The sequence below is a fragment of the Rana temporaria genome, chromosome 4, assembly GCF_905171775.1.
Source record: "Rana temporaria chromosome 4, aRanTem1.1, whole genome shotgun sequence".
Taxonomy (NCBI): Eukaryota; Metazoa; Chordata; class Amphibia; order Anura; family Ranidae; genus Rana; species Rana temporaria.
In genome coordinates this window covers 380544833-380566583 of record NC_053492.1, presented here as the reverse complement: position 1 = coordinate 380566583, position 21751 = coordinate 380544833, and the positions used below count along the sequence as shown (strand labels likewise).

The following is a 21751-nucleotide window of genomic DNA, read 5'->3' as shown; positions in this document are numbered from 1 at the left end:
TGTGTGTTTCACAGAAATTGGTTGTGTAGAATGATTTTGCTGTATGGTTACAGTAATGTCCTCCATGTCTTTCAGTGAGGTTTCCATATTTTATTGACCTAAAAAGGCCTCATGATCAAGGGTTAAACCACACCTGCAATTTTTACTTGGAACCAGAAGAAGATGAAGCTATTGGTGTCTGGTAAGTTGTGTTTTTTATTATGTCTTTGATCTGTATTCTGTTCAGTGTAGGACAAGGCTTCCATGCATGGGAAGAGGTGAAGCCACAGAAGAAATGGCAGCCCCTACAGTGATAGAAAATACATAGTGATAATCACTACAGGAACGTTACTTTCATTGTTTAGTACATCTAGCTGCACTTGCAGATACATTTTGTTTGCGTTGTATACCAAAAGATAAATCTTAGCTGAATTCTTATTATTTGACAAATACAAAATTCAAAAACATTTTTTCCGATACGGCTAAAAGAGGCTACTTAATGTCAAACACAATTTTCCATTTAAAATGAGGGTTCCTTAAAATTTAACTAAAGGCAAAACATTTTTGTTTTCATTGCTGTCTGTGTCCCCATAGGGATATTTACCCGCTCTATTTGTCATTGTTACCGTTATCAGTAAAAGTAAAAGAAAATCCCGAAGTTTGGGTTGTCACTGGATGAGCGGAAATCTCCCAATGGGCACACTAGTTCTGCTAGTTCTTTGTTTATATTTTCTTGTGATTCACACGCCAGCTGCTGCCTAGGGTCAGGGGTGGGGAGACATTAGCGCGGTTTTTGTTTTGTGTACACTAGTTCTGCTGACACCTACAGATTCCTTCACTTTGGAGGGATTTTCTCTCACCTCCTGTTTTGGCTATGGGTTCACGAAGTGAAGGGAAATCTCCCAAATGGAACCTGACAGGGGTATAAAAACGTACTCTCTATCCATAATTTAGTTCTTCTTTAAGGTCTGCGTGTGCTTCTTTTCTCAGATGTATATAATAAAAAAACAGCAGACATATATATATATATATATATATATATATATATATATATATATATATATATATATATATATATATATATATATATATAATTATAATTAATATTATTATTATTATAATTATTATTATTTGTTTTTTGTTTTTTTTTGTGTACCAAATGAAATTCGGATATGTCCTCAGAAATGTTTTTTTCAATTATTAAGGTAGGCTAACTAGTCATAAAGTTATAGTCAAGCTAATGGAAGCTCATAACGTTGGCCTGGGCATCTAGTCTTTAAAGTGTATCTAGAATCAAAACCAAAAATGTTATATATTGCAGCATACTAGTCGTAGTGAGGTGGCTGCATTTGTTTCCTTTTTTTTCAAGCTTCTTTTTCACCTGGTAATACTGCAAATAAAACATTTGTTCTAGGGTGGTTCAATGGAGGCAGCCATGGTTTTTACCCTAGCCTACTCTCCCTAGAGAACACAAATATGTGAATATCTCTTCATCTCTGTTACATGAAGGGCAGAGAAATTGGTAGATTACAAAAGATAGTAAGGAATGAAGATATTCTTCTGTGCATCTCAAAGGAGATGACAAGGACACAGCATTTCTGGCAAGATATACAGGTATTTTCTGTACTTGCTGAAAATGTTCCTGAAAACAAATGCAGCCATTACATTGAAGGACTGTGAGCTGCAATATATTGCATTTATGTTCTTGGGTTTTGTTTTTCTTTAAAAGAGAAGTATGGGTTTTAAAAAAAACCTCGGTGGATGCATCTGTTCCCTACAGTTTCTAAGACTGAAACTGAGCGAACAAAGACTGCTGATCCCTCAGTTATTGGTCTTCGGTGAGCAGAGAGCTGGAGCACTGAGCTCTGCAGGGGGTGAGAGCAGATGGCTCAGTCTCCCAACGGTTCGCTGAGAGGCTGGGCCAGATGCCGGTCCAGGCACCTGGGTGACTTTACATTCGGGATCGATCCAATGCCTGGATCAGCGGAGTGGTGTCAGCCAGAAGCAGGCTCTAGCCCGATGTCGGCTGAAAGTGGGTCACAGGTGTGCAGAACGGATTGCACTCCTGTGATCCCCAGAAGTATAGCCACAATCGCTTTGGCTATACTTCTCCTTTAATGACCTAAAGGGACAAAAAGATTAGGTCCCCTAGGTAATTCTATTGAACACATACACCTTAGAGTGGTAGTCCATGCAGTTTAATGGCTATTGTACCATAAAGCTTTAAGTAGATTTTCTGTTATAACTGCAAGCATAAAATAAACTTTTCTGAGACCTTTGTTAAAATTAGCATCACAGTATTCGAAATATTAGGAGACAGCACACTGATAAAATTAGGTTATGTCATTGTAATGTACTGGGATTTTGTAGAGATTGTGACATTGATTCTACTTGTTAGTATAACCCCCTGGAAATATCATGGTTACTGCAGAGCTTAGCAGTTGTTACAGAAAGCTTTCCTTTTTGACTTTTATAGCTTTTTATAAGCGTTTTTGCATGTCTCATCTATGAAAAAATTGAATGCTTGAAAGTGCTTGTTATATGTTGGTAAATATATTTTGAGCACCAATTTTTCCATTACCTTTGGAGAAAAGGTTAAGTTCAAAGCATCCACCTCTGAACTATGTTGAGTAGCGGATTTCAAGTCCTGGCTCCCTTCCAGTACTGACTGGAGACTGCTGGTATCTATAGCTGTAGCTGTCGGTGACATAACTGGCTAATCTGATGGATTTTTTCGTCGGATATGCGATGAAGCTGACTTTCATCAGTCTTGCCTACACATCATCGGTCAAAAATCTGACTGTGACGTAAAACACTACGACGTAGAAAAATGAAGTTCAATGCTTCCGAGCATGCGTCGACTTGATTCTGAGCATGCGTGGATTTTTGACCGATGGACTTCAACACAGACAATCGTTTTATTTATCCATAGGATAATTTTAAAACATGTTCTATTTTTTTCACCGATGGAAAACAAACCGATGGGGTCCACACACGATCGGTTTGTCCGATGAAAACAGACCGATGGACAGTTTTCAGTTTTCATCAGACAAACCGATCGTGTGTACAGGGCTTTATGCTTCCTTTAACCACTTAAGACCCTTTTTGCGATTCGGCACTGCAGCGCTTTAACTGACAATTGCGCGGTCGTGCGACGTGGCGCCCAAACAAAATTGGCGTCCTTTTTTTCCCCCACAAATAGAGCTTTCTTTTGGTGGTATTTGATCACCTCTGCGGTTTTTATTTTTTGCGCTATAAACAAAAACAGAGCGACAATTTTGAAAAAAAAATCAATATTTTTTACTTTTTGCTATAATAAATATCCCCCAAAAATATATAAACAAAACTTTTTTTTCCCTCAGTTTAGGCCGATACGTATTCTTCTACCTATTTTTGGTATAAAAAAAAAATGCAATAATCTTCTATCGTTTGGTTTGCGCAAAATTTATAGCGTTTACAAAGTAGGGGATAGTTTTATTGCATTTTTATTAATAATTTTTTTTTTTTACTACTGGCGGTGATCAGCGATTTTTTTCGTGACTGCGACATTATGGCAGACACATCGGACAATTTTGACACATTTTTGGGACCATTGTAATTTTCACAGCAAAAAGTGCTATAAAAATGCATTGTTTACTGTGAAAATTACAATTGCAGTTTGGGAGTTAACCACTAGGGGGCGCTGAAGGGGTTGAGTGTGACCTCATATGTGTTTCTAACTGTAGGGGGGCGGGGCTGGATGTGTGACGTCATTGATCGCCTTTCCCTATTTCAGGGAACAGACGATCAATGACAGCGCCACTGTGAAGAACGGGGAAGGTGTGTTTACACACACCTCTCCCCGTTCTTCAGCTCCTGTGAACTATCGCGGGACTCCGGCGGCGATCGGGTCCGCGGGTCCCTCGGCCGCGGAGCTTCGACTGGGCATTTAACAATCACGTACAGGTACATGATTGTGCCCAGCCGTGCCATTCTGCTGACGTAATGCACTAAAACGCACCAAAAAAGGGCGCGTGGACTATTTTTGGCAAGGTGCGTTGAGATGCCGTTCAGAATAAATTGCATTGCATACAACATGTAGTGTAAATGGATCTTCAACTAAACACGTGGACTGATTTTTAAAATCCACTAGATTAAGTGTCTGATATCACACAAAGAGTTCTTATTAAAAATGGTTGGAACAAAACACCATTCACCTTCATTCACTGCAATCATTATTGTAATCATTCTGAGCAATTTGCCCCAATATACGGACTGCTTTCCTTTCCATGGAATTTATGAACATACGGCATCCTATTTTTGGAATGACTCTACTGAGCTCTTGTTGTTACAGGCACACCGTTCCTGCAGTGCTTTGGAAAGATGCTCAGGGAAAGGACCTGGCGTGGTACGAGGAAGTGATGTCTACAAACTATCCTGTCATTCTTTACTTACATGGGAATGCAGGCACAAGGTGAGCACTTCTTCTTTGCACAATTTGAAAAAAATAAAAATTTCAGAGGATCATTAACCTCCCTGGCGGTATGATTATTTCCGATTCTGGGTGCTGAAAGCGGTACCATTATTTGCAAGGAAATTTGGCGTTTTATACTGTAGGCCTGTAATTTTTAGGAATAACTCACTTAAATCTGACCAAACAAGAGTCTAGTAGGCATCCCGGGTGTGAATTTTTTTTAAAACAAAATTATAATATAATAAATAATTTTAAATAATTCTAACAAATAATAATATAATTATAATAAAAATGATTCAATAATGTAATCAACTCAAAATCACTGAAATTTGCTCAGTTGCAGAATTGTCGCTGTCATTACTTTTATTTTTTTATGACGAATTTCCCCACAAATCGCTATCGCATAATTCTGCAAGTGATTATAATTTATTATCGCTGTGTTCTAGTTGCTCTAAAACCGTTTTTGACATAAAGGGACACTTTTGGTTGCTATGGACAATCTACAGTTTGCAGGCAGAAAGAACAGTTTTTATTATATAAAAGAACATGTAGGACACTGGGCAGACCACTAGGGACAAGGGGGGGGTGTATTTTTTACATACAGTACTGTAATCTATAAGATTACAGTATACTGTATGTAAGGTGTTTTGTTTACCTTTTTGAATTTGGCGCCGTTCTCCGCCCCCGTGCGTCGTAACGTCGCAGGGAACGGAGATCAGCGGCACACAGGCACTGTGTGAATCGAGCGAGCACCCGCTCGCTCACACAGCGCGGTGGCATCGCTGGATCCAGGGACAAGGTAAGTAAACCCTGCCTATGGATGCTGCGTGGCGAGCCCGAATCTGACTCGGGGTTACCAATCGCAGCAAAAAAATTTAACCCCGAGTCAGACTCGGGAATACCACCAGGGGGGTTAAATAGTTATTTTATGTTCAAAGGGGGGACAGTAATCAGTTCTGACATATGACATGACCAGTGTTGTAAGTAACGGCGTTTAAATAAACGCCGTTACCCAACGATGGGCCTCTTGAGGGTAACGAGTAATCTACCAGATTACTCTTTCCCTCTCGGCAACCCAGTTCCCATTACTTGGGCGGCGTTACCGAAATTACATTGAGCGCGCGGGGGGGGGGGGGGCAGTCAGGGCAGACTCTGACTCAGAGGGGGTCATGTGATATGTCACTGTCCCTCTGTCAGGGGGATGTGGCCACAGGCCTGTGCTGGCCTGTGATTCGTTCACATCGTCGGCGGCCGGGTCATGTGGCCAGTGCTGGCCTGTCTCCTTGATCGTCGGACCCGTGGGTGGCGCTGGCGTATGCATGTGCCTGGAGTCTGCCGCCCTCCTGCAGTGTGTCACGAGGGAGTGAGTCTGGCTCACCTCCTCGCCTCAGCCGACAGCCACCAACATCTCCCCCGCAGAGGCTCCGCTCCACCACCTGTCCGGATAGGATAGTCAGCCACCTGAGAGCACCAGCAGTGCACCGACCGTGGCCCTGCGCAGGTGAGGAGCGGCATCGAATTGGAACTGGTCAGTGTGTGTGAGGGGGGGGGGGGGGAAGAGCGGCCTAGTCTAGGGCTGGGGCTGGGCATGTGGAGCGGAGGTAGAGTAGTGAGTGAGTGACACTCACACACTGGCTGGAGTGGCTGCACACTGAATCTGATATTATTGATGATGTACAGTATTGCTGGCGCTGCCTGGGCAGTGGGCAGTTGGGCACTGTGGGCAGGTGGAGTTGATATAATTAATTATACACAGTATTGCATTTGCTGGGCCTGCCTGGGCATGTGGAGCGGTCCGATGGAGTGTCAGTGACACTCCACCGGACCGCTCCACATGCCCAGGCAGGCCCAGCAAATGCAATTCTGTGTACAATTATTAATATCATCATCACACTCCACCTGCCCAGCAATACTGTACAATATCAGATTCAGCGTGCAGTGTGACACAGTGTCATACTGCACACTGAATCTGATATTGTAGAGTATTGCTGGGCAGGTGGAGTGTGATGATGATATTAATAATTGTACACAGTATTGCATTTGCTGGGCCTGCCTGGGCATGTGGAGCGGTCATAGTTTGCTGAGTAACTAATTACTTTGTAGTAACTGAGTAGCTAACTCAATTACTTTTTCGGACAAGTAATTTGTAACTGTAACTAATTACTTTTTTAAAGGAAGATGAGTAACACTGGACAAGACAGGAACAATTAGGCAGATGAGATACATTTTCTCTAAGATCACACCATGACTCCTAACCCATGATTGCTGTATGGCCTGTACATGACTAGCTCTTAGTTGTGATATATGTAAAACAACAATTCCAAGTACAACAGTAGATCTATGATATACTTTTGGCCAGATTTTTACAGTTGCCAACCCTACATTTGGAGGTGCAAAGGGTTCCAAAGCCTTTGCTAAAAGATTGTCAGCCTGACTTAATTATTGGCCCTTATGTTCTGTTGTTAACTTTACCTAAAAGAGAAGTTTGGCCATACTTCTGTTCTGGGTAACAGGAGTGCACTTTTCTTATTTCTGCTATAGTCTGCTGTTGACTGATGTCACAGATAATGTTGTGATCCATTCAGATCCCTTAACAGCAGCTGGCTCTGCCTCTCAGTCCACTGCTGAGAACCTGAGACAGCCGCTTCCACCCTCTTCAGTGAGCACAATGAAGAATGAGACCTGAGCGATCAGCGGTCATGTGGTTACTTAGTAGTTGGTCTTATTGCTGGAAGGGGCAGCTGCAGCATTGAATTGATGCTGCAGCCATCTAGGTGAGTATGTACAGTATGTTTTTTTTTTTTGTTTTTTTTTTTAATCCGCACTTCTCCTTTATTCTCCCTTAAAGTACCAAAGGCACCTGAGCCTTTGGGGTTGGTACACAGCAGGAACCTTCAGGGAGATTGAGAACAGTTTGAGTTTGTGGACAGCATTGTAGTGAGGATTGTTCTGTTGCAATCAGTACAGGAAAGAAAGTCTTGTTAAGACTCCCATTTCGCATTTGTGCCAGTGGTACATGATCATCACAGAGATTGTGATGGTAGTACAAGACTGGCCAGCGTTGGCAAAACTCTACTGTAACTTAATCTGAAAGGCCTGGCTAAAGACTTGGACAGAGGACACTTGGATTGCTTTGTTGTAGAAACATTTACTTTTTATACAAAATGTAATTATTTATTTTTATTGATATTCCCTTTTGTAGTTATTTATTAACAGATCCATGCAAATCCAGAAAATGCAAATTAAAGTCTAACTCCAGTCAAAACATTTGTTCCCTATGAAAGGGGCAGAGTAAATCAAGGAAGAATTCCCAATGGCAACAAAGTAATATAAAGCTGACAGTGGTTACAAAATGTTCCCACATTTAAAACCAGAAAAGTTTAGTCTAGCTTTGGGCTTTAAGGAAATCTCCATATTTTTAAGGTAACACTAGTGTTCAGCAATGACGCCTCAGCATTGCACTAAGATTTGGTGCAGAAGCTACAGAAGTCCAGGAAGGCAAGTAGAAATTGGGTTATGGGAAATGTTGGGTTAAGGGGTGAAGGTCAAGGTTTAAAGTAGGAGTTTAGGGTATTAAATAATAGGTTCTTTAAATGTTGTCAATAAAAATATGTAATAATGCCATTGCCATGCAAATTGGCAGTTCTTGTATCTGCAGGGTGGTTAGCAGCCAGGTTGTGGCCTCCTATGGGGTCACTAGTTCTGGTGACCTGGGGAATAGGACTGCATTTCCTCTCTATTCCCGTTTTGGCTATGGGACAGGAAGTGAAAGTAAATCTCCCCAATGGGACACAGATGGCAATAAAAAAAACTGACAGGGTTTTTAACCTTCTCTTACTATATCTACAATAAAATAAACAAATGTTCTGCCTTTTTTTTTTTCCCTTTCACGAGTCTTATAGAACTTTTTAAATATCAAAACAAAGTACATTACCTTCTTTATTAAGTAAACCTATACTTTCTTTTCAAACAGAGGAGGTGATCACAGAGTACAACTATACAAGGTAAGAAAAAAAAATTCATAGTATGATTTTTGTTAAAAAATATCTATATATATTTCCAGCTGTTAGGTTTATGTCTATCTCTACCAATGAACAACTAAAGGATAACTTTAAAAAAAAAACGATTATTCTTTTGTCCCCTGACCTATAATAACACCCTCCACCTTCTACCCCAAATGTATACAGTACTTACCTGAATCAAACAGCTGCAGGAATCTTTGTTGCCTGCTGGTAAATCTTTCCTCTGCTTACAACTTATTGTTATGTAAATGTTTTTTTACTCGCACAAATACGGTGGGTAGATTCAGTCACCAGTTTTGAACATTATCTTGTGGATGCAGTGGTGCTTAAAGAGGCCCTTTCATACTTATAAATCTGCATGTTATTTATGGATGTTTTTTACGTGTTTTGGATTTATTTTATTTTTTTCATTTGTTATGTTGTGAGGATAAACATTCAGAACAGCGATTTTTACATGAGCAGATTGGTTCAAGATATCTAAAACTGTGTGATACATACAGTATTTAAAAAAACAATTGTGTGTGTGTGTTTATCGTTAATCTCAATGGGTCAACTTAAAGTGGAATTTCAGCTTAACCCTAACTACTCTTAAAAATGTCCCTTCCCCATCCTAACACTTATGCTTAATAACCTTTTTAAGAAAAGTTGTGTGTGTATATATATTAGCCCACTCTGGCCAGGTCACATGATCTCCCCTGTATCACCCAGAATGGTTAGAAAGAAGGGGAGAGAGCACTCTGACAATAGCCAGTAAAGTCTGGAGTGGTGAATTCACTCCTTTCTGCAGCCACCACTGGCTGACACAGGGGCCACTGGATGACCAGACCGGAGTAGCCTTAAAATAGGTAAGTATATGCATCTTTCTTAAACAAGTTAGAATACATACTGTAGGTGTCAGGAGGGTGGAGGGGACAATTTTAAGAGTGGCTAGGGTTAGGCTGGCAATCCACTTTAATTTATGTAAACATACAAAAATGCGGCATGCCCTATATTTTACCAAATACCATGCTGCAGAATATACTGTATATAATTACTAGCCATATATGAATGTTTGGGTTTTCTACTTGATCTACATTTTGTGCTGTAAAAGCATGCATTTTACTGGAGGAAAGAGGAAAAGTGTGAATAGGTCATCATATAAAGCGCTGAGAAAAGTAGTAATACATGATAAAACTTTTGCAATATTTGTAGTACCATTCTGTATACACACATACATGTGAGATGATTTCGCTAGTCCTAGAGCAGAAGCCAGTCTCTGTTAGACCCCTTTCAAACTGGGGTGGCGGATCTGTTAGCTGTAAAGCACCGCTAGTTTTAGCGGCACTTTACCGCTATTATAGTGGCGCTTTTCGGCTGCTAGCGAGCCACTAGCGGCCGAGGAATAGTTTAATAGTGCCTCATTTGCGGCTCTGCCGAAGTGCTTTGCAGGGGGTTCGGCAGCGCTGCCCATTCATATCAATCAGGATTTTTTTTCCTGTCCTGCAAGTGCACCACCCCAGTGTGAAAGCACTCGAGCTTTCACACTGGGGTGTCTTGAGAGGCATTTTTCACGCACTTAAAATGCGCTATTTTTAGCGCTAAAATGCCTGAAAAGCACCCTGAAAAGGGGTCTAATTGTAAGTATAATTACAATTGTAAATGTAAAATTATGTAAGCTGGAGAATGTAAGTGAAAGAAAATCTTCATTATATCTTAACAAAAATTACAAATGTGTGCTACAGTATGACCCTTCTAACCCTGTTTTTCGTTGTGTAATGTAAGCTACCGTTTAGTAAAAATAAGGGTTTTCTGGCAAATGGCAGTAATCCACAGCAGGCAATCTGTATTATGTAAAGTTGCAGAGGTTCTGTCTGTTGCAGTTTGAGAGTATTGAGCACAGGCAACAGGGCTGCAATTCTGCCTGAAAATTAACACAACAGAGTGTCAAATTATGATCACTGTCAAGTTAAGTGAATAACGTGGATTATTTAATTACAAAGGCATCTGAAAGTGATTGGAATATACTAGGCAGCAAGTGAACATGTTGTCCTTAAAGATGTGTTGAAAGCATAAAAAATGGGCATGAGCAAGGATTTCAGCAACATTTACAAGAACCAATTCAGAGCATCTCCAAAACTGCAGCTCTCTTGTGGAATGTTCCCAGTCTGCAGTGATCATGATCTACCTAGAGTGGCCCAAGGAAGGAAAACCTGTAAACTGGCAGCACGTTCACTGATACACATGGGCAGCCAAGGCTCACTGATACACATGGGCAGCCAAGGCTCACTGATACACATGGGCAGCCAAGGCTCACTGATACACATGGGCAGCCAAGGCTCACTGATACACATGGGGAGCAAAGGCTAGCCCACGTAGCCTGATCCAATAGAAGAGCTCTTAATGCTAAAACGGCAAGTAAAAAAATCTCTGAAAGCTGCTGCATAGTAAACCGGCTGTCATTGTTTACTATAAGAGGGCTCTCGGTGTCCATCTTGGAAGACTTTTAGTACTTGCAGCAAAAACCTCTAACATGGAGGTGGAAGCACTGTGGGCAGCCTAGAAGTCTCCAGAGGCGGTTTTCTGGCAGAATTCTGACACTGATATCTTTGCTAAGGAGTTTAAAATTGCTGAAGCAGACAGTGTTTCTGTAAGTACATGTAATTCAAACTGCCAGCCTGTGTTTAGCTGTCAGGGTAGAAGGTGACCGAGTCTCTGCATAAAACACAGGAAGTTTAGCTATGTGAAAAATTGAAAAGTGCACTAGCATGCATTATCTCTTACATAAATTATCTGCTGCACGTATTTATTTAGGTAAAATTTGTATTTATTTTGGTGGGGAATTGTACTTAATCTTGTGTCCTCCTACTAGGTCCTCAGCACAATGGGTTTTCATGTCATTTCATTCGACTACAGAGGTAAGTGACTATTCTAAGGCATCTTTCTAGATGACTTTCCATTATTTCTGCTGGTCAGTACCATCTAGTGCCTGCACCAAGAGGCTGAGCAAGAGATTTAAAGTTGTAATTAAAATAGCAATGTCTTGTGATCTGAAACTGCAGAATTGAAATCACGTGTTTCCTCTTTATTTGTCAAGTTGCTTATTTTCCACTTGCTGCGTTTAATGAAGACAATAAAACACTTTCTCCTGTTTCCACATTCATTTTAAAGCGGTTATTTGAGGCCATGTGCTGCTAATGTTAGTGAAATAGTCGCTTGGATATAATTGCAATGATCTAATAATGAACCTCTAGCTGAGGTATCCACCCGCCAGTTTTCTTACGTTCTTGCCATAGCTAAATAAAGTACAGTATCTGAATGTATCAATAATAAATTCATTTTTTTAAGGCCAATCTTTTTGGTGCCTGTGACATTTGTGACATTGAAACCCTCTCCAAGATAGCAGAGCAGGTTAATCAATTGAAGTATCCGTACAAGGGAGGACAGCTGGCACCTCGCTCTGGGTTGCTCTGTATTGGTTCCTGTTCCTGGTAGTGAGTGTTGGCAGTCTTCTCAGTTATTTGACCTTGATCGGCCTGGAACTGATAAAAAGAATAAATGATGCTGAATCTACTAGAGTAATTTGTAACGATCCAATTCAGTGTTATCAACACTTTTTATATCCCTGACAATGCACATTTTTGCAGTTGTTTTTATCATCAGTCAGTAGCAATCTTTCACTTATGTATTGTGTGAGGCTTGGCGTTGGCTGTATTTCAAGCTTGTCATGTTTTTTGGGCAAATTACTTTTGTTCAAGTTTTAAATACAAGATGTTTACAGTGCAAACAGTATATCTGTGAGAAAAACTAGATAATTTATTTCCCATATTATGTCAACAGATTGTGCAGTGCTTCAGAGACAGTCCATAAAATCGTTCATATCAGCTTATATATCTACCATTCTAAAAATTGATTGATTACCACATTCATACAAGTGATGTACAGTAGATGCAGGGATCTTCCCTGCTGCGCTATTGTATTCTGGCAGTGGAAAGCCCGAACGACCGTTCATCAGAAGCCTATCAGTATCTGTTGAATAGAGAGGAGTACACAGACCAAAAGTCAGCCAGTTCAGCAGGAAGATGGTTACTGTCCCCAACAAATGGCAGCCTTATACCACATTCATACACACAGTGGAGCCAACATACGTAACAGTATGTTTTTCAATTGTGGAGAAAACCCACACAGACAACATTCAGACTCTATGTAGACCATGACCCAGTGAGATTTGAATGCGGGGCCCAGAGCCTAAAGGCATACTTTTTGGCCACTTAGTTGCCACCCCAGGAGACTAAGAAAATCAAGTCATATTGTAATATAGGTGAACCGGTATTATATTTGTTAATGTTCTTGACTGATCACTTTTGATCATGGAAACAATTTTATTCTATCAGTTAGCGGACTTGTCTGTTTCGAGCAACAAATAGTCGTTGGCACTGCAAACAGCTGAAGTTCTATACGTGTATGGCCAGCTTTATTTCTAGACCTTTTTTTTGAGGTAGCAGATAACATAAATAGATCAGAAAAGTAGGGTACCTAATGTAATTTTTTATAAGGGATGGTGGATGCAGGAGGATAAGCAAAGCATAGAAGAGGAAAGGAGAGGGAATAGAAGAGGAAAAAGCAGAAAAAAAAAAAAAAGGATAAGAGATAAAAGGTGCTAAGAAAAAATGAAAGCAGTATTAAACCCAAAAGCTAGGAATAAGAATAATGCCGCGTACACACGATCATTTTCCGGGTTGTAAAAAACAAAGTTTTTTTCAACTTCATCATTTTAAACGGCCTTGCCTACACACGATCGTAAAAAAAAAAATGCTCTAGCAAAGTATGGTGACGTACAACATGTACAAAGGCACTATAAAGGGGAAGTTCCATTCGGATGACACCACCCTTTGGGCTGCTTTAGCTGATTTTGTGTTAGTAAAAGACGATTTGTGCTTTTTTGTCTGTCACCTGTCACAGCGTGATGAATGTGTTTACTTCATTACGAACGGTAGTTTTACCAGAACGAGCGCTCCCGTCTCATAACTTGCTTCTGAGCATGCGTGGGTTTCGGGATCATTTTTTACAACCCGAAAAACGACAGCGTTTAAAACGTTGTGAAAAAATAGAGCATGTTCCAAAAAATTTGGGTCGTTTTTCAGAACCTGAAAAATGTGAAGTGACGTGGACGCTGCAAACCCTACTGTGATCATTTACAAGCTGGCTGTTTTTCATCTTGATGCAACTGCAATCATTTTAATAAACATCTCCTGCTTTTAACTTACTACACTATGAGCATACCTTGCATGAGTTTACCTGCAGTGTCGGGACCGCAGATTTAAAGGGGCCTACACCTTAACTCGTGGAACAGCCTGTTTTTGCGCAAGGTGGGGAAAGCGTGGTTTGACCTGGGACTGACAGGTCAAACGTGGAGATAAGCGCAACTTTGAACAGTGGTGGGAGTCACTGATATCACCTTTAAGACCCCTTTCATACTCAGGTTCTTTGCAGGCGATATAGCGTTAAAAGTAACACCTGCAAAGCGCCCTGAAACAGCAGCTCCATTCACTCCAGTGTGAAAGCCCTCTGGCTTTCACACTGGAGCGGTGCACTGGCAGGGCGTCAGTAAAAGTCATGCCAGCAGCTTCTTTGGAGCACATTAGGAGCGGTAAACTCACCGCTCCTAAAGCTCCCATACCAATTGAAATCGATGAGCAGCACTGCCGAACCGCCGGCAAAGCGCTGCTGTAGCGGCGGTTTTAACCCTTTTTCACCCTCTAGCGGGGGTTAAAATCGCCCCTTAGCACCCGTAAAGTGCCGCAAATCCGACAGTAAAGCACCGCCGCTCTGGGCGACTTAGTGTGAAAGGGGTCTAAGGATTGGCACAAAGTGTGGATCACACCAATATATGAACTATATCACTGATTATATGGAAAAGGATTTAATGTTAACTTGAGGCACTTTATGTAAAAAAATTGGTATTTATCTATTTTACTGAAGAAATTAAATAGATGCACATTTAAAGGGGAAGGCGCAGCAGAATTTATTTATCTATTTGTAAGGATTGTGGGAACACAATTTTGTTGTTTGCAGCCATCCATTCGTTTTATGTTGGATATTTTACACATACTGGTAGTACAAGGTAGCGCGGGATAACACATACGCATTGATGAATTTTGGTTTTGGGTTTAATACTGCTTTAAAAGAATATTAAGAGAACATATCATTTTTTACTTTGATTAGAAGGGAAAAGATAATCTAGAGAAGGTGTCAATATACATTTTTAAATCGGGAAGAATCCAAACTTTGAGTACAGAATAGAACAATTTTTCCTTAGCCTTTAAATCTAATTATTGCATACTCTTGCCACATGGGGCCGGGCATTGTCGTGCATCAGGAGGAACCCACTGCACCAGTGTAGGGTCTGACAATGGGTCCCGATACCTAATGGCAGTCAGGGTGCCATTGTCTAGCCTGTAGAACCATTCCTGTTTTGGAGGTTGTCTCAACCTCGGATTTCATTAACACCAAAGCAGCTGAAACTGATTAACAACCCCTTTTGCTACTTAACTGAGCATCAATATTCCAGGATAGTAGAAAGTGGTGGAATGCATAGGCGACAATGTCAGAAAAATGACACCAACATTCCTGTAGATATGTATAGACAAGGGAGTGTTTTTTAACCACCTAAGGACCGCCTTACGCCGATATACGTCGGCAGAATGGCACAATCGCGTACCTGTACGTGATTGTATAAAGCCCAGCGGTGGGTCGCGGGCGCGTGCCCGCGGCACGCTCCCGTGACCTGGTCCGAAGCTCTGTGACCTCGGGCGCGGGACTCCCGAGACCGGTCACCGGAGCTGAAGAACGGGGAGAGCCGGGGGGGGGGGGGATAGAGAGTGAAGAGAAAGAGAATAGAAAAATAAGGGGAGGGGGAAAGAGGAAGAAGGGAGGAAAAGGGAAAGAAAGAGAAATTAAAGAAGTGAAAAGGGGGAGGAGCAGCAGCAGTTTAATTGACTTGAAGCTATACTCTGATTAAAAAAAGTGTTCCTTAAATTACAAGGTTACAGTCGGAGGTGCAAATTCCTCCTTTTGGCTGCTCTAAAATCTTTTAGGGACTAATTACAGTGCATCCAGGAAGTTTTGACAGCGCTTCATTTTTTTTTTCTTCAGATTTTATGTTACAGCCTTATTCCAAAAGTTAATAAAATTCATTATATTCCTCACAATTCTACAAACAATACCCTATAATGACAACATGAAAGAAGTTTGTTTGAAATCTTTGAAAATGTATTTAAAATAAAAAAACAAAAAAATGTACATAAGTATTTACAGCCTTTGCCATGACACTCAAAATTGAGCTCGGGTGCATCCTGTTTTCACTGATCATCTTTGAGATGTTTCTACAACTTGATTTGGAAAGGCATACACCAGTAAACAGTGCATGTCAGAGCACGAACCAAACCATGACGTCCAAATAATTGTCTGTAGACCTCCGAGACAGGATTGTATCGAAGCACAGATCTGGGGAAGGGTACAAAAAAAGTCTGCAACATCGAAGGTCCCAATGAGCACAGTGGCCTCCATCATCTATCATCTGTAAATGGAAAGAGTTTGGAACCACCAGGACTCTCCCTAGAGCGGACCGCCAAGCCAAAATGAGCAATTGGGGGAGAAATGCCTTAGTCACCAAGAACCTGATGGTCACTCTGACAGGGCTCCAGTGTTTCTCTGTGAAGAGAGAACTTTCTAGAAGAACAACCATCTCTGCAACAATCAGACCTGTATGCTAGAGTGGCTGAACGGAAGGTACTCCTCACTAAAGGGCACATGACGGCACACCTGAAGTTGGCTAAAAGGCACCTGAAGGACTCCCAGACCATAAAAAAACTAAATTCTCTGGTCTGATGAAGCAAAGATTGAACTCGTTGGTCTGAATGGCAAGTGTCATGTCTGGAGGAAACCAGGCACCACTCGTCACCTGGCCAATACCATCCCTACAGTGAAGCATGGTGGTGGTAGCATCATGCCGTGGGGATGTTTTTCATCGACAGGAACAGGGGCCCAGATTCTCCTAGATCGGGCGTATCTCTGCGGCGGCGTAACGTATATTCACAAAGCACTTGCGTGTAAAGTTGCGGCGGCGTAGGGTAAATCACGGCTGCTAATTCAAATTCGGTGGGTAGGGGGCGTGTTTCATTTAAATGAAGCGCGTCCCCGCGCCGAACAAACTGCTAATGCGCCGTCCGTAAAAAATCCCAGGGTGCATTTTCGAACGTAAATGGCGTCCAGCCCCATTCACAGACGACTTACGCAAACGACGTAACTTTTCAAATTTCGACGCGCCAGCGACGGCCATACTTAACATTGGTTATGCCCAGTGCTTTAAGTGGGCCAAAAGAGGTGCCGGTACTCTATTAGGCGCCGGTGCTCCCCCCCCCCCCCCCCAATACTGAACATGAAAATACCCTTGGCTGCGTGTGATGGGCACAGTGGCTGCATTTGATGGGCACAGTGGCTGCATTAGATGGGCACAGTGGCGACAATTGATGGTGGCACAGTGACTGCGTGTGGTGGCACAGTGGCTGTGTGTGATGGGCACAGTGGCTGCATGTGATGGCACAGTGGCGACAATTGATGGCACAGTGGCAGTGTAAGTTGGCACAGTGGCTGCATGTGATGGCACAGTGGTTGCGTGTGATGGCACAGTGGTTGCGTGTGTTCGCACAGTGGCTGCATGTGATGGCACAGTGGCTGCGTTTGGTGGCACAGTGGCTGCGTGTGATGGGCAGAGTGGCGACAATTGATGGCACAGTGGCTGCGTTTGATGGGCACAGTGGCTGCGTTTGATGGGCACAGTGGCTGCGTTTGGTGGCACAGTGAGGCTGCAATTAATGGGGTTTTTTTTTAGTTAGAGAAGGCAAGCTCAAAATAACTCAAAAATATTTTTTTCTGCCATTTTTTTTATTAAAAAACTGATGGTCACCTCAGTCCAAAATACAGTCAATTCTTTTCTTACTTTCTTCTGTTGCAGTCCTGAGTTCAGGATCCAGACAGTAGCAGCACTAGGAACTGTAGACGCAGGCTGAGCTGAGGCTCCTCGTGACTTGGGCTTCTTTCCTTGCCGCCGACACAGCTCCCTGCGCGAGTCCTCGTCTCACCTCTCACCTCGCCTCCGGCGTGACGTCACGCGGCGCACGCCGGAGAATGAACCAACTCTCCTCCATGGGGGGGGGTCGAGGAAACGCACAGGACAGGAGTGACAGGACAGAGGAAAGGGAGCCAGGAGCGCACTCGGCAGCAGTGAGTCGGCTCCGGCGGGGCGGCATACAGTTTCTATTGTGACTGCGCTGCCTGTCTGACACACATTACCGGCCCGCAACTCGACAAGCCCACCGGCTGCGTTCCGGTACTGTAAACCCACGTACTGGGCGCACGGAGAGGTGCTAGTACTCTCCAGGGCCATTTTTGGAAGTGGCGGTACTGAGTACCGCCGCGTTCCGGCCCAGTTAAAGCACTGGTTATGCCTCATATAGCAGGGGCAACTTTACGCCGGGAAAAGCCTAACGTAAACGTCATAACTTTACTGCGTCGGCCACGCGTACGTTCGGGAATTCGCGTATCTAGCTAATTTGCATACTCGACGGGGAAAATGACCGAAGCGCCACCTAGCGGGCAAAAATTGCAGTTAAGATCCGACGGCGTAAGAGCCTTCTGCCTGTGGGATCTAATGGATATCTATGCGTAACTGATTCTAAGAATCAGTCGCATAGATATGACTGCCCAGATTAGGACTTACGACGGCGTACATGGCGTTGCGCCGTCGTAAGCCCTTTGAGAATCTGGGCCAGAGAGACTAGTCAATATTGAGGAAAAAGATGAATGCAGCAATGTACAGAGACATCCTTGATTAAAACCTGCTCCAGAGTGCTCTGGGGCGAAGGTTCATCTTCTAACAGGACAACGACCCTAAGCACACAGCCAAGATAACAAAGGAGTGGTTATGGGACAAGTCTCTGAATGTCCCAGCCAGAGCCCATACTTGAACCTGATTGAACATCTCTGAAGAGATCTGAAAATGGCTATGCACCAACACTCCCCATCCAACCTTTTTTTAAATAAATTTGTAATGATTAAAAAAAAAAAAATCTTTTAATGTTGTCATTATGGGATATTGTTTGTAGATTTTTGAGGAAAATAATTAATTTAATCCATTTTGGAATAAGGCTGTAACATAATAAAATGTGGGAAAAGTGAAGCTCTGTGAATACTTTCCGGATGCACTGTATGTTGCTAATTGCCTTAAGAAACCTCCCTAGTGCCTCCAAGTTGTGTTTACACTGGAAGTGATGTAACATCACAAGTAGGGATGAGCTTTGAGTTCGAGACAAACATGAGTTCGACTTGAACATTGGCTGTTTGCCGAACACCGAACAATTTGAGGTGCTCGCGGAACACACTGTAAAAGTCTATAGGAGAATTCTAAAGTGCTAATTTTTTTAAGGTTAATTTTCAAGTTGTCCAAAAAAGTGTTTGGGGACCTGGGTCCTGTCCCAGGGGACATGTATCAATGCAAAAAAAAGTTTTAAACGCTACCGTTTTTTTTGGGAACAGTGTTTTTATTAATGCTTAAAGTGAAAAAATAAAAGTGAAATATTCCGCTAAATTTCGTACCTGGGTGGTGTCTAAAGTATAACTTTAAAGTAACGCCTGTTTCCCATGCTTAGAATTGACCCTGCACAAAGTGTCATTTCTGAAGGGAAAAAAAGTTATTTAAAACTGCTACCGGCTATTCATGAATTATCGGTCCCGGCAATGCAGAGAAAAGGAATTGTAGGGACCGACAATTCATTAATAGCGGGAGTAGTTTTAAATTACTTCTTTTTCCCTTCAAAAATGAAATTTTGTGCAGGGAACCAAAATAATAATAAAAAAAAAAGTGTGGGGGTCCCCCCAAATTCCATATCGGGCCCTTCAGGTCTGGTATGGATATTAAGGGGAACCCTGGCTAATTAAAAAAAAATAAAAATGACAAGGGGTTCCCCCAAAAAATCCATACCAGACCCTTTATCCGAGCACGCAACCTGGCAGACCGCAGGAAAAGAGGGGGGGCGAGAGAGCGCCCCCCCCTCCTGAACCGTACCAGGCCACATGCTCTCAAAATGGGGAGGATGTCCCCATGTTGATGGTGTCAAGGGCCTCATTCCCACATCCTTGCCCAGTGATTGTTGGGGTCTGCGGGCAGGGGGCTTATCGGAATCTGGAACCCCCTTTAACAAAGGGGACCCCCAGACCCCTCCCCCCCCTATGTGAATTGATAAGGGGTACATTGTACCCCTATCATTTCACACAAAAAAAGAGTCAGATTGGTAAAAACCACACAGACGCAGCTTTCTTTTGCATTGATACATGTCCCCTGGGGAAGAACCCAGGTCCCCAAACACTTTTTATGACAATAACTTGCATATTAACCTTTAAAATTAGCACTTTCGATTTTCCATGTTCGTGTCCCATAGATTTTAACGGTGTTCGCGTGTTCAAACAATTTTTTTGCCTGTTCGCATGTTCTGGTGCGAACCGAACTGGGGGTGTGCGGCTCATCCCTAATCACAAGTTATAGTGCGTCCTTCCAGTATAAAGGCTCGAATAGAGCTGTTGTAGTTCTGTGCAGCATTTCCCTGCAGCAGTAGATCACGATTAGAAGTGATCTGTTGCTGCAAATCTGCATTGGGTGGGTCTAGATCAGGACTCAAGCTAATGATATTCCGACCCCCCCCCCCCATTAAGAAAAAGGTGTAAATATATAACAAAGGTAAAAAAAATAAAAGAAAAGAAAAGGCTCCGAGACCTGAGTACTGTAGTTAAACAGGCAAACGGAAATTGTCTGCAGCTAGCAACAGCTTCTATTAGTCTGTCTATATCTGCACCTAAGTGTTATTTATATAGATTGGGTTTCAGTCCTGCTTCCTTATTTTACACTGATTTGTTGTTCTTGGTTAGGCTTGATTCATATCTATGCATGTTGCTTTTGAGTGTTTCTGCTGTGCTTTTTGTGATTTTGTAACCGTGATTGTTCTAATTTGCGTTTGTGTCTTTTTATGTTTATTTTTTACATTCACTATATATATAGCTGGTTGCGAAGGAGCGGGTTGGGAAGCTGGTCGCTGCATCCGTGGCAACGGATGAATTATCAGCTGTCAGCGGGCTTCCTTGCTGACTGCTAAATGTAAAAAAAAAAATTTTTACCAGCTAAAAAAAATGTACTGGTAAGCTGCCCTAAAGCTTTCACCCGTTTATGTTGAGGGAATGTGGTCTGGGATGAAAAGTCATCGCTAGAGACAGCTTCCATCTTCACCCAACTTGCTTCATGGTTCTGTGACTTGCTGGAACCGCGATGACGTTACTCCCACGTATGCGCGTGGGAGCTGCTGGTCATGGCCAGGTGGCCATTCCTTCAGAGCGCACACGCCAGTGATTTCACTGGCTGCATGTACAGTAAATATCTCCTTAATGCTACACATTTAGGAGATATTTACACTATCTATAGGTTAGCCTTATTATTACACTTATTTTTACCTGATTACTGTATTGTTTACTTTACATTTACATCTCCCTTTTTGTGTATGCCTGTTTAGCTGAACATGTTCAGGTCTCTGGATGTATTGTTTGATTGGAAAATTGATTGTACTGTGCTGTTCCAGATTCCAGCTATGTGTCTCCCAAACCATTGAGAAGATTTATCCTTTTGTTAGTGGAGATATGAAGCTCTGTGTCTGGGCTATTGGCATCAGTTGCTCTTGTACAGTCTATGAAATTTCATAGTGTGCTAAGGCCATAGAGTCAGAGAGAATTTTCATTTAAATAGAGACCCTAGTGTTGGTGTGCTGCATTAGCATCATAATACTGGGAGTATCAAGAGAGCTATTAATCTGGCAGAGCTGTGCAGTACACATTCTCTCTTATTGGTTCTACAAGGTCTCTCTGATGTATAGCTTTCCTCACTGATGCTGCAGAGACTCTATTTATAAAGTGCTTCCTTGGGAAGGCCCATTGCTCAGCCGTTCTCTTAGTTCCCGTCTACCTCGCTGTCCTCCAGAGGAAGCTTTTTTTTTTTTTCTTTGACACATGCAAGTTGTATTAAAGGACAAGAGAGCCCTCACCGTTGACGATTCAGTACTAGGTAGGAGTATCTGCTTCTATACCTGCTGTATTCCAGCCATGACGTCTGCCAGTTCCCATAACCTAAAGTCAAGGTTCCCTGTGTATTTAGATGATGAATGAAGCAATCCTGAAGCAAACAGCTTGCTTGCTAGGGTGCCATAGATATAAATAGGCTGTT

At 42.3% G+C, this 21751-nt stretch overlaps 1 protein-coding gene across 4 annotated transcripts in view; it reads left to right on the top strand.

Moving 5' to 3' along the window:
• ABHD12 (abhydrolase domain containing 12, lysophospholipase) overlaps nucleotides 1–21751 on the top strand; it is a 158918-nt gene that overhangs the window by 112700 nt on the left and 24467 nt on the right. For all 4 annotated transcript variants that reach the window (XM_040351029.1, XM_040351032.1, XM_040351031.1 and 1 more), the window contains exons 3-6: nucleotides 76–181; nucleotides 4313–4432; nucleotides 8406–8436; nucleotides 11303–11348. In XM_040351029.1, the coding sequence (XP_040206963.1) occupies nucleotides 76–181; nucleotides 4313–4432; nucleotides 8406–8436; nucleotides 11303–11348 (303 nt within the window). The remainder of the gene's footprint in view (nucleotides 1–75; nucleotides 182–4312; nucleotides 4433–8405; nucleotides 8437–11302; nucleotides 11349–21751) is intronic.